The sequence below is a fragment of the Sinocyclocheilus rhinocerous genome, unplaced genomic scaffold, assembly GCF_001515625.1.
Source record: "Sinocyclocheilus rhinocerous isolate Xijiao unplaced genomic scaffold, SAMN03320098_v1.1 scaffold848, whole genome shotgun sequence".
NCBI classification, from domain to species: Eukaryota; Metazoa; Chordata; class Actinopteri; order Cypriniformes; family Cyprinidae; genus Sinocyclocheilus; species Sinocyclocheilus rhinocerous.
The window spans coordinates 1,026,834-1,044,308 of record NW_015664186.1 but is presented as its reverse complement, the minus strand read 5'-3'; the positions used below and the strand labels follow the sequence as shown (position 1 = coordinate 1,044,308).

Here is a 17,475-nt window from a genome sequence, read left to right as displayed (position 1 = left end):
ATTTACTAGTTACATTTACTATATATATATATATATACATAAAGTAATATTAAATATAACATGACATTTAATAAATTCCAATACACAAGATGCTATTTGGAACATTCTCAGATCATACTATATGAACCATTATGTTTTATAATATATCAGGTTCATTAACACATTTTAAATTGACAAAAAATATATAGAAATGCATGCAAAATAAAAGCATTTTTACAATTGGTCTCAAAAAGACATTTGGGCCCCACTGTTTGAGATATTTCAATAATCGTTTTAATAGAATCTTTTCTAATGTTCTTTAGCAATAGTTCTTTCAAATGTCGACCATATACTACATATTAGATTAAAAATATATACTGGTAATCATAATGTATTACCACAACGAGTTGGCATAACATGCTGCCACTCACCATGCATTGGCACTGCTGGCAGTTCTCCACCCAGGTCTCTCCATTACTGTACGCTAGCAGACCGTTCTGATGCAAACACTGAGAACTCAGGCGAGGATCGCATTCAGGACAGCACAACACATCCACCGTGGGATTCTCACAATCACACACCATCCGTCTACACATCACCAACCCTGACTAAAACAGGAGAGAAAGATGGAGATTGAGTAAAAAAAAAAAACAGTTTTCTTTTGACTACAACTCCCATCAGCCCCTTCGGCTCACCTGACAAGAGCAGACCGAGCACCTGTCGTCATCCAGCACCCAAATCTGCCCATTGTGTTTCACATTCCCATCGTGGGCGCAGTCGCCCGTGCAGTTCCTACCGTGTGGGCAGCGGCAGTCATAACCTCCGTCCACATTAAAGCACACGGTGTCATTAGCACAGCTGTGCCGCCCCATCTCACATTCATCAATGTCTGCCATGCAGAAACAAAGAAGACACCAAAGACAAAGTAAGTAACTTGTTAAATCCAAGCAGTCACGGTTTATCTGGTTAGCATGACCTAGTTAGCTGGTGTATGTCGTAACTACTGACACACACCATGCTGAGTGCAAATTACATCTCTCTATATTGACTTCCATTCAAAAGATGCACTGTTTCATTCGAAACAAGTTACCTTCACATGACTCTCCATTGGCCGAGAACATTCCGTTGTCATGGTAGCCATCGCGACACTCGCAGTGATACCAGCCAGGTAGGTTGACGCAAGTGGCTCGACTGTCACACTCCACAAATCCATCGGAGCACTCGTCGATGTCTAAAGAGACAAGGTGGAGACATGCATGAGAAAACCCAAGAAGTGTTCAGAAAAAAAGCAGTGTCACTCTAGGTGAGCACAACTGTACCTGAATGATGTCAAAAGTCGTCACACATCACGGAAAAAAAAAAGTAAAAATAGTCTGAAATATTTAATATGATCTGTTATGGCATTTAAAGCCAGAAAGGCACTTAAAATTTGTATGTGTATGTGTGTGTGTGTGTGTATACAGTATATACTGTGTATACTGTATATCTATATCTGTATTGTGTGTGTGTGTTTTATTTATTACATTATTTTTTTTTCTTTCTATTCATCAAAAAATCTTGAAAAAAATCTGCACAACTGTTTTCAACATTAATGATAATAATACACGTCTCTTGAGCACCAAATTAGCATATTAGAATGATTTCTGAAGGATCATGTGACATCGAAGACTGTTTGAAAATTCAGCTTTGCCATCACAGGAATAAATGACATTTCAAAATATATTAAAATAGAAAACAATTATTTTAAATGGTAATATCATTTCTCAATATTATTGTTTTTACTGTATTTTTGATTAAATAAATGCAGCTGTGTGTGTGTGTGTGTGTGTGTGTGTGTAAAATATGCTCACAAACAAGAATAACAAAGCAGAAAATTCAATTAAATACAATACAATGTTAATCTATCACCATAATTTCATGAAAAAATAAAACTGACATAAAGTGTGTATTCTAATGTTGAGTTATGCTCGAGTGTGTTGTCCTGTTTCCACAACCTTTTCAAATTCCTAAATGGGTGCAAATCTGCGTAAGTATATTTGATGTCTGTCCTCACACCAGACATAAAGGAAGGGAGACAAATAGAGCTTTTTCCATGGGCGTCTTGAAAGGAGTGTATCCAACATCTGTTGATAATGATGCTCTTCAGAATCTATTCAACTTTCAGTGCTTGTCCTTGGATTACACTCTCACAGAAAGCTACGCTGAGCGTCCCTCAGACCCAGCTAGTTCAATGACAACTTCAACCATAATGGCATACTGGGAGAGAAATTATTTTGTGACTTTAACCTTAGGCTACCGAATGTGTTTCACCTCACCCATCTCATTAGATTGTTAAGAGAGAGGTGTATTACATTGTACTTCAATGCCAAGTTCAATGTCTGGAGTGAAGGCAAGGCTGAGTAGACAGGGTAAAACAAAAACCCGATGAATATTGTGTGTTTGTGGGTGTGCGAGAGAGAGAAAATAAATGTATGTAGCCTTGAGAGTCTTTGTGAAAGAGCACAGAAAATGAGAAACCGCCTAAAGGACCTTTTGAATTAGGTTTGCAAGTGTTGCATGTGAGCATTGCATGGGCTGAGAAATCTTTAAAGGGATAATTCCCTCAAAAATGAAAATTTTGACATAATTTTGACATAAAGAAGTGTAAATGTTAAACCTTTACTCTGCCACAGCCCTTAAATGTAATTCATATTTTCTTATATTTAAATATTGCACATTAAAATGCTTAACACTGTGCACATCTGCACATATTCAAAATTCATATTGCATTAATTGAATCTGGGGTCATTAATGGAGGGTTCTTGTACATTTGAGTTTGTAAATGATGACAGAACATTCTTATTTTGGTGAACTGTCCCTTTAAGAAAACATTCTGTGGTACATTTTATCATAAGTGGAATGTCTGATGTGAGAATTTTTCATGCAAGGATTCTGAATATTTTTCACTCCTCTGACTAAGATTTCCACACTTTTCTAAAGATTTCACTCGCCTAACACTAAATCCCCCATCCCTCAAAAACAAAGAACGGCGAAAATAACACAAACAGTGCTGAATAATACATAGATGTAGGCAGTGCTGATGACATTTATTCATTTTCTTCCTTGAGCACAAACACACACTGCACTCATCTCCCTCAGAGGAAAGGCTGGCATTTGTGCTGTCAAGTAAGCAGTAGCAAGTATTGATTGACTGTGTATTCACGGGCAAACCCCCAAGGTTCCCGCTGTCCTGCAGCCTTGCCACTAATTTGTCACGGAATGTCACAAGTCGACGGCACAATACACAGTCTCCATCTCATTTGTTCCATCTTCAACATTTGGGATCCTCATATATTTTCATTTGTTTGCAGTAGTGAGTTTTGCTCTAACAAAAATCAAGTTCGGTTTAAAGGAACAGTCATCAAGGCCCTTTAACATTAAACCATTGAGTTCATAATCCATAATAACGCTTCGTCCAGTGACAAAGTCCATCCCCTGTTTTACCTCTCACATCAAAATTAAAATCCACCGACATATCTGTTTAGAACAATTTTGGACTTTAAGTTCAAGTCTCAAGTTTAATTTATTCATAAAGCACATTTAAAACAACCTTGGTTGACCAAAGTGCCGTACAAAATTGTGTAAATCCATCACCAAAATTAAAATAGACATTCACAAGATGTTGAAAGCACAAGAGTACAAATGGGTTTTTTTTTAAACTCAGACACTGTGGTCGATGTACTGATAGATAATGGCAATTTGTTCCATAACTTGAGGCCAGCTACTGCAAAGGCTCTTTCACCCCTGCATTGCACTCTAGATCTGGGTACCTGTAGCAGATGACTGGTTTGTGATCTGAGCAATCTGACTGGATTGTGTTCAGTAATCAATTCTGAAAGGTATTGAGGAGCGAGATTGTTTAACGCTTTGCATACAAACAACACAATTTTGAATTCAATGCGATAATAGGCAAACGGGCAGCCGCATTTTGGACCAATTGAAGTCTATGAATAGATGAGACAGGCAGCCCATGATACAGCGAATTGCAATAATCAAGGCATGATCAAACAAAAGCATGCATTACAATCTCAGAACTCTTCCTACTTAGGAAGGATTTAACTTTCGCTAATCTTCGAAGGTGATAAAAGCTAGAACTGACAAGAGAATTGATTTGTTTGTTCAGCTTTAGGCCACTATCCAAAATAAAACCCAAATCTTTGGCATCAAAAGAATATGGAGTGAGAGAACCTAAGTCAACAGGACTCAGATCAGTTTTTTCAGTAGGCCCAAACAAAACAATTTGTGTTTTATCATCTTTCAGATGCAAAAAATTATTGGTTAGCCATGTTTTTAATTCTTGGAGACAGGCTGTTAATTGATTTATGGCAGACCTGCCGTTGCGCATAAATGGCATGTAAAGTTGAGTATCATTGGCGTAGCAATGATACTAGTACACACACAATTTCATAAATAGAAACAATGGCTAACATATACAGTGAAAACAGTAACGGTGCCAAAGTTGAACCCTGAGGGACACCACATGTAACACACACTACAGAAGAAGAATGCTTCCCTATATTTATTGAGAATCTTCTGTTGGACAGAAAGGACCGAAACCATTCAAGTACAGTGCCTCTAAAACCGATGCAGCGCTTCAAGCAAGACTATGGTTAACAAAATCAAACGCAGAGCTGAGATCTAACAGCACTAAAGCCGTAGTATTACCAGCATCAGTGGACATTAAAATATCATTAAAACTTTCAAAAGGGCAGACTCTGTGCTGTGTAGAGTTTTAAAACCAGACTGAAAAATATCAGAAATACCGTTACTATTCAAATGATTTTGCAGCTGCGTAAATAAATTTTTTTCTAAAATTTAGATAGAAACGGCAGGTTAGAGATTGGTCTAAAATTTGAATAAACTACAGGATTGGACGAAGGCTTCTTAGGGTTCGGTGACACAGAGGCTAGTTTAAAACAATCCAGGACAGTCCCTCTCAAAAGACAGTTGTTTATGATATTCACTAAATCAGGTCCGATAGTGTCAAAAATTTGTTTTTACAAATCGTGAGGTCAAAACAGAGAAGAAAAGGTGGATTTTAATATTAGAGTGATGTCTGTAAAAAGACTAATTCAAGTCTTCAAGAGTAGTGGATAAAATGGGGTCTGGAAAAGAATTTGCCTTTGTAGATTAATGAGCCCAGCATAAACAGTGCTTGATCTGTACATATTTCTCTCCTGTTCAGACGAGACGACTTTTTCACTGGAGAAAGCAGAATTATGGATGTAGGACTCAAATTTTTGTCGGAAGCAAGGTTTGAAGCTAAAAACATCTTAATGATTATTATGGATTATGAACTCAATGGTTTAATGTTAAAAGGCCTTGATGATTGATTTGTTTCAAACACACACTTGTGGATTATTGTGATGTTTTTATCAGCTGTTTGGACTCTCATTCTAATGGCACCCATTCACTGCAGAGGATTCATTGCTGAGTAAGTGATGTAATGATACATTTCTTCAAATCTGTTTTGATGAAGAAACAAACTCATATTGGATTCCCTGAAGGATGCGTAAATTTTCAACAAAATTTCATTTTAGGATGAGCTATTCCTTTAAAAAGGCACAGTTTCTTTTGATATAATCAAGAGGATTAGGGTGTATAATATACTAGTAGAACAGGCTGAACACTTCCCGAATCAAAGTGCCAAGTAAAACAGATTATCCAATCCCATGTGTGCAGACGGGAATAGTTATGGGTCCACAGTCAAATCCTCAAGTCAATTTCATCAGGGACGATTCTTCAAACGGTAAGTCATCAATCCACTCAGTCCCTTAACGTCCCGGCTGTTCCCACTCAGCTATTTCCTTCATCTGCCCTGCTCTCGTTTTTTTCCCCCTTCCCTTCATCCTCCCCCTCCATCCTCACACTAATGAACAGATTCACACCCACTGCTGGTTCTCACTGGGGAGCACGGCACTGTAGAAGGGCCTCGATGCAAACAAGGGTGTGTGCATGAAAGCCTGGTCCCATTCTTACTGTTCTCCAACAGGAAGTTCAAAAGCACACCTTTTCTTACTGAGAAGGCAGATAGCAGATTCTCAGAGTTTCCTCAATAAAAGTGGCAATTCAGAGGAAAGCATTATCTTTAAAGTAGAACTGAATTGCTGTTCATAACCAGGCCCGTAACCAGCTATAAAGGCCACCGAGGTACGGGCCTCTGTACATTTTTCATGTTCAAAAATAAAATTTGTTCTTTGAATGACTAATTTGCTGTTAAACTCCTCATATGAATGCCTGCATGACATGTATAATTCAGTTTAGACAGTTTTCAAGAATGTTTAGCGTCCCTGTTATGAAAATGATCACTGCGAGAAGCTGGCAGAGTGAACGAGGCTTGAGAGAGTTGGGCGCAGCCTCCATATTGCCAGATCCAGCTATTATAAGCGTTTTTGGGCTTGTCTTTTCCACTTAATTTAACACTTTAGAAGTTAATAAAGTAGGAAGTTTCCATTTAGAGTCAGCGATATCTTTATCTTATCTTATATGCAAAAGATTGGAAATAATTTCAGTTTATTTATTATTTATTATTTTTAGTTTTTTGTTTATTTTAGTATCAATATCTGGCAACACTGCATCGCCGGCACTTAAACTGAAAGCAATCAAAAAAGCCCATGGACAGGTTTTTGCTGACAGGATACAACATTCGGTAAGGGAAACGCAAAAATTATCATGATATTATCTGTCATAAACGTTATCAATGCTGTCAAAAACAGTAGCATTTAACACTAGTACACACAGATCTGTAGAACAAGTAGGTTACAGAATGAAATGAAATACGCAAACCCCACACCCATCTATAAACTCCCATATATAAAATATACACAAAATAAATATGTAATACATACAAAATATATATAAAAAGTAAAACATATTTTATAATTATTTTACATTCTACATAATATTATACATTAATTTTCAGTGTTAAGCAAGATAAATAGTAAAGGAAAGATGCTCAACAACTAAACACTAATTAGCTCCACCTCATTAAACAGATTAATTATTTTATGTAATGAATTAAAAATGAAAATATTATGTTGTATTATAAATTTAAATGTACAACAATATATGAAAAAATAAATATATAAAATAAATATAAATATATAAGTAATATAATACATATAATAATAATAAAATATATTATAATAAATATAAAATATATAATAAATATAAAATATATTAAAATCTAGTTTGTTTTGTGTTACTCTGATTATGATCAAACTGAGGTCTATGTTGCACTGTGAGGGAAGACGCTCAACAGCTAAACACTAATTAGCTCCACCTCATTAGACATGATGAGTAACGCCTTGGAAAACACGAACCCAATGAAGCAGACATAATCATAGCACTTAAATAAACATGGAGGAGTTTTATCGGCAGACCCAAGCAGCAGTTGTTTTGAATCTCTTTGTACACATAATGTTACGCTCCTCCCTGTGGGACTGTCTCACTAGAGCTTCTGAAGATATTCTCATTAAAATTTAATAGGGGTAGGGCTCCGTTCTAGCTTTATATTATGAGTAAACACTTCTCGAGACTCCCATCCTGGCGCAAAGACACAGTTAGGGAGTTCAGCGACAGACCGCAGCCATTTTTTTTCGCAAGACTGCAAGTTGAAGGTGCTTACATCCCCTTGCTATACACCCATCACATAAAGAATTAACAAGTAGCCTGCAGAAACGTCTTGTTTAAGAGGAAGGACCCCCGAGCCCAGGGCGTTTAACCCCTGAGGACCAGCTGTAATTGGGTTTCCTTTATGAACAGAGCATGTGTGAAGCATCTGAGCCAATCTGATGGATAATACATGGTGCCAATCTTCTAAGAGGTAAGAGCTGAAATATGAAAGAAAATGCGACTCCCTACAGTCTCCTTTTCAGAGGAAGATAAAAAGAGAGTGAGGGAGAGCTTCCCTCACAGCATTTTTATTCAGAAAGCATCTCTGCGACAGGATATTTGATGGAAAAGACAATTCTGAGTCTTTGTGCTTCAGTCGATTACTCTCATTAAAGAACAGAATAACAATAAAAACACAATACTCTTATCAAATTATTCCTCTATTTTACCGGGAGAACAATATCCCGTGAACTAATGGATTGCTTTGTATTTACAGAACTGGTAGGGAGTGTTACCGAAGTTGGCCATATACGCCAACGTCAAGCTGGCATTGATAAAAAAAAAAAAAAAAAGAGAGAGGCTTACTGAAAAAGACGGAAAGTTTAATAATGCAGTTCTTTTAGTGGAGGGATAGGAGGTTTCAAAGGGACGGAGAACAGACTTTTCTTTGCCTCCCATGTTTGTTTGTGCAATATTTATCCTCTTTGTGATTTTGTCATAACATTTAATTTCCTCTCAAAGGAAGAAAGAAAACATGAGGGAGAAACCGTGAGGGATTACAGACGGCTGAGCGCACCAAACAAGCATAAAGCGCATAATCTATCACTCATACATACAGAAAAATGCCACAACACCCAAAAACGATGAGACCTCCTTAACATAAAAGTTTTTTTTTTTCCCCCTTTGGAAAAAAAACTTTTTTGGTCCTTTTTCTTTTGGTAATTTCTCTCTGTAATTCACAAATGCATGTACAAATGAACAGATGAACGTACATACAAACAAACGAATAAACAAATGAATAAAAATAAATAACTACTTAAATAAATAAATGAAATTGAAATAAAAATCTGGTTTTTGTGGGTTTCAAAGTCTTAATAAATATTTATAATTTTTGTAAAATTAAAAAAAATATATAACAAAATCTGGGTTTCAAAATCTAATTTAAATGTGAAAATAAGAAAAGACTAGGATTTCAAAAAAGGTCAAACAAATTAATGTCATGACGAAATTAAGAAATGTTTATTATTTTTATCACATGATTAAATTTTTTATTTAAATTATTATTATTTTTAAATAAATATTGTGAACTTGGTAGAACGTAGTGGGTTTTTTTGGGTCTTAATTGTTTATCTGTGTGTCAGCCAGTTCTGCCTCCAAGAACGGTGAGTCAGGCGTTCAGCACACACACAGTGTCTCGCAAACCACACCTCATAATGGAAAAACACAAAATACTGATCCCAAAATTATTATTTTTCTGCAGTGTTCATTTATGCATGTACAACTGCACCAATCCAGAGAGAACTTGTCCACACCATGACAAGTTTTCAGTGTCAAGTAATTTTCCTGTCAACACTAAAAGTGCAATGTGTAGTGTGAAGCCACAAAATCACAGCCCTTCAGAACATATTTCATGTTTAATATAAAGCTATGAGGTGTGTGCAGGGCTTGTCAACGCAGTGTAACAAAAACAAACAAAGCGACAGGCAAAACGCCTTGTCGTGTGTCACTTGTCGTGATTGATTAGGACACAAACTGAAATTACATGGAAGAGATGTGATCTATATCGTGATGCTTTCATGGCACATTTGGTTAAAACACGTTGTCGGGGAAACAGGTGACATCTGTCTTCAGAATCAGACATACATGTATTTAAACTGCAGTGACACTTGTTTCACTTCTGTGTGTGTGGGGTTTCATGAATAGAAGCTGCATTGATGACAGAATATAATATATACGACGATAAGCTGTATTGGATATCATTGTATCACATTTGCTGATTGACATTCAACTAAATAAATAAATAAATATTGTAATAATAATAATAATAATATGTTTTGTGGTCTTTCTTTTTAGTTTTTTTCCCTTACTTTTTTTTTTGTCTTATTTATCTTTAAAACTTTTTTGTCTTTGTATTTTTGTTAATTCAGCTCAGTGATCTACAGTAAATGAAACAACAAATAAGTACATAAAATACTCAGATACAGGAATCTCATTGTCATTACAATGAAAGAACAGTCCGAGATGATTCGTTTTGTCATAACTTCACCATTCTACCCACAAAATATTAATAATAAGCAAACATTATTAATATTCATAATTACATTACAACAAAATATTATATCTTAATATATTATATCAGTTAACAATTTATATTAATATTTTACTTAAATTTAAAGGGATAAAATTGTTATCAAAGATCAGAATTTCACTAGCATATCGACTACTGAAAACATTTAACTTTTATAATAATTAAAATTTTATAACCATCATTATTATAATTATATTACAATATTATATTTTTATTTTTAGTATTATTTTATATTAATATTCATTTACATTAAATTATATTAATATCGCAATATATTAATACATTTCAATATATCTTTGTATTTTTGTTAATTCAGCTCAGTGATCTACAGTAAATGAAACAACAAATAAGTACATAAAATACTCAGATACAGGAATCTCATTGTCATTACAATGAAAGAACAGTCCGAGATGATTCGTTTTGTCATAACTTCACCATTCTACCCACAAAATATTAATAATAAGCAAACATTATTAATATTCATAATTACATTACAACAAAATATTATATCTTAATATATTATATCAGTTAACAATTTATATTAATATTTTACTTAAATTTAAAGGGATAAAATTGTTATCAAAGATCAGAATTTCACTAGCATATCGACTACTGAAAACATTTAACTTTTATAATAATTCAAATTTTATAACCATCATTATTATAATTATATTACAATATTATATTTTTATTTTTAGTATTATTTTATATTCATATTCATTTACATTCAATTATATTAATATCGCAATATATTAATACATTTCAATATATAATAATATTTAACTTCTACTATAATTCAAATCTATGATTGTACTATAATTCAAACTATTGTAAAAAGTAGTAATTATATTTTTATTTTTTAAATACTTTATTACATTTATTTATTACATTTGTTGATTTATGAAATACCCATTTGTTTATATTCTGTATTATAATACAGAAATATATTATAATACTATGCAATCATCAAAATATAGTGAATAAATTTAGCAACTTTTTTGTTGCACATCTGCAAACATCACTTTAGATCATCCTTTGACATTAATCAGCAAATTCAAATATGCATATCCACTGTGTCATGAAATATGGCACAGTCCACATAGAGACATCTTTGATCATGTTCACATTCTTGTAAAGTATCTCAAGTATCTCACTCGCCTGGAAAATATCAAAAATAAATAATCTCTCCTCAGACCTTCTGCAGCTCCCACAGCACTATATTTCGACCAACTCACTCCATCACTATAATATGAAAACACTTGAGGGGCAACATCACAGTATGAGAATATGTTGTACACTTTTCTCCACTCCCAATTTCTTGCTCTGACTTCTATTGAAAGGTTACAGGAAATGTCCTTCCACTGGCCTAATTGCGTCTTACCTGTCTCACATCTCTTTCCAGTGAAGCCCTGCTGGCAGACGCAGGTATCTGGAGAGACGCAGGAACCTCCATTGAGACACTGGCCCTCACACAGCGCTGCACATCAAACACAAGACACAGGGGTCAACACACATTTCAGCAGGACTACACCATACCAATAAAACCTGGTCTCTGAAAACTGAGCTAATGCACGTGTGCAGAATAGCGATGTACACTGTAAAAAAATATATTTTTCAAAATGTCAAGTTTAATTGTTACTTGCCATTTCTTTGTAATTAATTGTGAAATGTACTAGCAATTTCTAAATGAAAAATGTTTCTACATGCCATTTTTTTTTATGTAATGGTAACATTTGCAGTATGCATCTATATGTGCGAGTCAAATGCACAGTCAAAAGTTTTCAGTCAAAATGCTGGTCTTGGCAAGAAATTGTAACATTCTGGATTATGCATTAGGTCATGCAGTGCAAATGCAGTCTAATGAACCTGACACCTGACAATTGCTTTCTTCAATTTCTTTAATTTGCTTGTAATTCGTTCTTTTGTTTATTATCCTATTATGATATAATTACTTGAATATCTACTATGACAAACTTATTAAAAAAAAATACTTGTTATTTATTTGTTTATTAATTAATATAAATGTTTCATATTTATGTTAATTTATCATTCATAAAGCAATATCTTTGTTCTGTTCATTTTAAAGTTCTATTTGCTTATAATTAATTTCTTTGCTCTTTATTTTTATTACTTTACTTGGAATAATTAATTGGTTTGAACTAAAGTATTAAATACTTTGTTTGAACTAAATTGGTTCATATTATTATTATTATTAGTAGTAGTATATTAACTTAAGTGGATAGTCCATACTCACTTATGGAGTTGTTCAAAAACTGTATGACTTTTAAGTTGAGAAATGTCTGTTTTTTTGTCCATACAATGGAAATCAATGCTGTTTGGTTAAAACAATGTTCTCCAATATTATGAGTTCCACAGAAGAAAGTAAGTCATAAGGATTAAAAAAGACATAAGGATGAGTAAATAATGACAGAATTTTCATTTTTGGGTTGACTATCCCTTTAACCTTATGAATACATTCATATTAATATTTACACTGACATTATTTAAATTTGTTATCGAAAATCAAGAATTTTTACTGTAATTTTGGTACCGTGACAAGTGCAGTGTGTGTAGTGTAGAGTTCAGATGTTTGTGCTTACCTCTGCAGACGGTTCCGTTACCGACGTACCCTGGTTTACAGGAGCAACTGTGTCCGCCAACCGTATTGAAGCACAGAGCGTTTTCGTCACAGGTATTCAGTTCACGCACACACTCGTCGTGCTCTGAAAACACAAGAGGCATGTGCATCAGTGTGTGTTTGCACGCTTTCCTCAAACTTTCCTTCGGCACTTTCCATCTTCCTTGCTGCTGTTTCTCTCAGAGGAAATACAATTCCAACTCAAAGATGAAAAACAAGCAGAAGGAAAGAGAAAAAGAGAAAGAAAGAATAAAAACACGGAAAGAGGTAGGAGTCAGATGCGCATGAGTATGGTGCTTAGGGAATTACTGACACTACTGTACAAAAATAATATGCCACAGTCTTTGTTGAAGGTTGTCTGCGCATTTGAGATGCTGTCCAAGAGTTTTTTTGCACTTAGACTTTCTCTATCTGGGAAGCAAAGTCTCAAAAAACTGTAAAAGGGCTATAGTTTATGTTCATTTAAAAAAAATAAATAATAATAATTCAGGATTCTTTGATTAGATAATTCAAATGAACAGCATGCATTTGAATTAGAAATATTTTGTAATATTATAAATGTCTTTACTGTCACTTTTGATCAGTTTAATACATCCTTGTTGAATAAAGGTACAGTATTCATTTCTTTTCTTTTCTTTTTTTTAATTACTTATTTATTCCAAAATTTTGATTGGTACTGTATCACCGTTTCCAAAAAATATTAAATGTTTTCAACACTGATAATAAAAAAAAGATTTTTGAGCACCAAATCAACATATTACAATGATTTCTGAAGGATCATGTGACACTGAGTAATGTTTGATTGATTGGTTTTTTAAATTAATTGAACATAATAAACTATGCATTTTTCATTTTTGAGCCTTTGCCTTTTTATTTTTCCTTGACTTTCACTTAAAATTCAAGGTTTATTTTTTGTCCAACACACAAACTTTAATTTTTAATAGTAATTTTTCATTTCCTCGTAAATTACTCAATCAAATCACTAAAATATGTATATATTATATATTATTCACAGTATAATAATAATAATAATAATAATAATCAATTTTGCATTGAAATTGATCATGAAACGTTCAGCAATCATCTCACAATGTTACAGTCTTACAATGACCTCCAGATGACCCCATACTAAAAGAAAAGCTTCACTCAGCCTGCTTGAAATGTCAATGAAAGGTCTTCTGCTGCAGAGCCTCTGTCATTAATATTTCTCTTTGGGGAAAAATGTTCCCACAGCAGCCAGGAGTTCGGAATCGGAATCGGAGAGACTTTCACAGAGATTGGTGAAGTTACTGTGGAAATGTTGGTGAAACTTCAGTGAACCTCATAAATAAATGAGGTTCAATCAAAAGAGAGAGATCTAAAACAAAACGTATATGCATAATATATGCCAATACAATATCGATTATTGACCGATATTAGAGATTTTTTAATTTATCAGTGTTGGTCAATTTATATGTTATATTAAATATTTAATTGTGCATGTTGGCCTATATTAGATATAATTGTGCAAATTTAGAAAACCTTTGCCTTCATCTAACACTTACTTAATATTTAAAGTTTAATATTTTTTTTTTATTATAATATTTAAAATGTAATACTTAAAACTACACTAATAGTTGCAATGTAATTTTTAGCAAATCTAAGACTCAATGTCTATTTTTCAAATTCCACATTATAATGTTGTAGCACCTAAATTTAACTGTAGCATTTCAAAGGATTTATTTAGCATTTTTTATCTAATGTGAAGATCCAAAAGAAAAAATAGCGTATGAAATTAAAGCCAATAAACAATTTGGTCCAATATCAGCTCCATTGGCTCCCTTGACATAAGCTCTGTTTACCTCAATCAGTGATATTACAGTCATGCCAAGCAGCGTTTGACTGAGATGAATCCCTCACAGTGGACGTGTTTGTGTGTTCTGATTTCTCATCTGTGCTGACTCATCTGCCCATGACAGCTAAAACGACACCAATTATCCTCCTAATTACTCACATTAACAAAGCTTTTCTCTCCTTGCCTCACACATATTCATGTACCTTCTATCTTCCAGATGGGCAGATCTGTCAGCTACCAGATGAAAAATTTCTCAGTCATATACTCACATAAGCAATGCAAGCAACAGCATCTTACTTATTCTTTTATCTCTCCAAATCCCAGTGTTTACACCTGTCTGGTGTCTTTTTCTTCAACGCACGTCACTTTCCATCTCCTCAAACCCATCCTCCAGTGAAGCAAAACTGCCTAATCTACTTTAGTCATAAATCTTTTAATCACTCTCATTAAAATGTCATTAAATAATCTCATTAAAATGCACTTTAACTGATGAATGATACTGATTGGCTGTGTGTTTTTATGCTGACTTAAGGAACCTTAACCAGATCACATATTCAGTCTGAACGCTTGAACAGGGTGCCAAAAACCTTATTCATTCTTACAGACAGAAATGCTATTTCTCAAGCATGCAACAAAATCGCATTTGGAACAGATGATTCTTTGTGTTTGTGCATGAAAGGGATATAGTTCATCCAAAAATCAAAAACATTTACTCATCCTCATGTCTTTTGAAGCCTGTATGACTTCTTTATTCTATGGAACACAAAAGAAGCTGTTTAGCAGAACGTCCAAGCTGCTCTTTTCCACAATGTAAGTGGATGTGACCATGGTTGCGAAAAGGCTTTAAACTTTTATATTTCAGTTTAAAACATATCATATGGCTTTAGAAGACTTTGAATATAGTGAATGATGCATATGGATCACTTGTATGTAATAGAACAACATGAACATTCTTCAAAACATCTCCTTTGGTGCAAAGAAAGTCACACAGAATTGAAACGACATGAGTGTGACTAAATGATGACAATTTTAACTTCATGGTGAACTATTCCTTGAAAAGGTGAAATCTCTCTGATCTTTGAAGGAACATTTACATGGACAGCTCTGTCCAGAATAGCACATAAATGAACTGATTGGAGACTAACGTCATTTTAAGTTTAACATCTGCTGACTGCTCAAGGGGAACGAATGAAGTATTCTGTGAGAGACACAGAAAGAAAGGAGAAGCAGAAACCCCATAATTTCTGTTATTAACTGCATATATTCTTTTCTTCGTTTGACAACAAAAGTCTGGTACTGTTCATGTAACTGACAAAACCTCTTATCATGCCTACAAGTTTGTTCATTGCCTAGTAAAGGATGCAATTAGTAAATATCAGTGAGTCGATCATGAAGGCAAGACAGAGCTTTAATGAGCAGATATGGAAATGGTGGAGCGCAATTAAAATAATTACAGTAATTCCAATAACTTCTGATGCTTTAAATTAAAAAACGATCGGCTGATTAAAAGTGCTTTTGTTTTAAACCAGGTAACGTCTATTGCAGCTTCATATTAAATGAATTCCAGTTTCAACTGATGTGGCTGCAGCCTGTAGATTATCTCATAATAATCCCACAGGCAAAATATGCAATATTTTTCTCTGTTTGACTGCACACATGAATAATTGAAAATAATAATGTTTTGTCATCAGAAAGCCATGCAGCCTCACTGAGACGTTAAGTAATTACAGAAGCAGATACACAGCTTTGAGCCAATCAACAACAGACGCAAGGCTTTCAACCAATCATCAATGGGGAAGAGATCCAGAGGGAAGAATGAGAGATTAAACATATAGAGTTCAACTGATAACTGATGCAAGTAATAGTTTCATTAAATATATATAAAAGCAGCACAGTGTGCATTTAAAAGAAAAAAAATCTCTCTCCTGTACGTTTTGAGGAAGATGACAAACATTTAGAGGATCAATTAAAACAATTACAAACAAAATCTGATTCTGCACCAATTCTTTGATTCTAGAATATATCAATAGAGTTTCAGCCATTGTGAACACCATTTATTGATCAGTTTCCAAACAACGCCCTAGATAGGCAAATTTAGCCATACAATAATTGACTCCATACCTCTACATAAGGTTGAGGCTCAATGCTGTTCAATTTATGTAAGTTTCTTCATCAACCACTGAGCACAACCATATTACCAGGTCATTAGAAGTTTGCTCAGAGAAAGCTATGAAATTAAGAAGCTTGTTCCACTTGTGCCTTCATACATCAGTCCAGCTCTTTCCATTACAAAACAACAACATGCAGCATTAAAATGAACAGAGGTCGTCATCTACCCAGAACTTGATAGCGAGGTCGGTGTAATGCAGGCTACTTGAAAAATAATGACAATAAATAATAACAATGCAGCTGGCCTTGAACACACATGGCTTTCTGAGATGATCAGCAGAAAGAGACCTTGAATAGTTTCCAAAATAAAAGCTGAATTTTTGTTGCCCATGATTGCACCTTGCAGCCCAGGTGCAGTTTTTTGTGCTTTTTGTGTTTTTATTGAGACAGAAACCTTCCTGGCCTTTTCATTGTAATTAATTCAGTTTTAAAGTAGGTCACAGAAGGACTAAGGCTCATTTATCGCGTAGCTGTTCCCTTGCGTCGTGTTTTGCTTCCCTATCCTGCACTCCTGAAGAGATTTAATTGCTTGTTTAAGTTAAAGATCAGGAGCACGTACCATCTGTACTTTCCATCAGTGAAAAATTTCACATATGCTGTCTTTCTTTTTTTCCCCAATTCGCTTTCTCAAATTTTTTTTTGTCTCTCCCTCTGTTTAATTCTTGTTATTACACTAATGCATGCACTATTAAAGCAATGTTGAACAATGCTTGATAAGATGCATAAAACAAACATCATTAGAACAAAACAAAAAAACTATATTTTGTCTGTTTGTTGCCCGGAGATATATATATATTTATCTCCGGGCAACATACAGACAAAATGTTACATATATATGTTACATACATACATACATACATATATATATATATATATATATATATATATATATAT

General features: G+C 34.1%; 1 protein-coding gene across 1 annotated transcript in view; it reads right to left on the bottom strand.

The window, feature by feature from the left end:
• The window catches only part of LOC107729859 (protein kinase C-binding protein NELL2-like), a 46,186-nt gene that overhangs the window by 10,298 nt on the left and 18,413 nt on the right, over positions 1–17,475 (bottom strand). The window contains exons 14-18 of the mRNA XM_016540578.1: positions 12,541–12,663; positions 11,322–11,417; positions 1,070–1,210; positions 675–868; positions 411–587 (exon numbers count right to left, since the gene is read on the bottom strand). Of these exons, the coding sequence (XP_016396064.1) occupies positions 411–587; positions 675–868; positions 1,070–1,210; positions 11,322–11,417; positions 12,541–12,663 (731 nt within the window). The remainder of the gene's footprint in view (positions 1–410; positions 588–674; positions 869–1,069; positions 1,211–11,321; positions 11,418–12,540; positions 12,664–17,475) is intronic.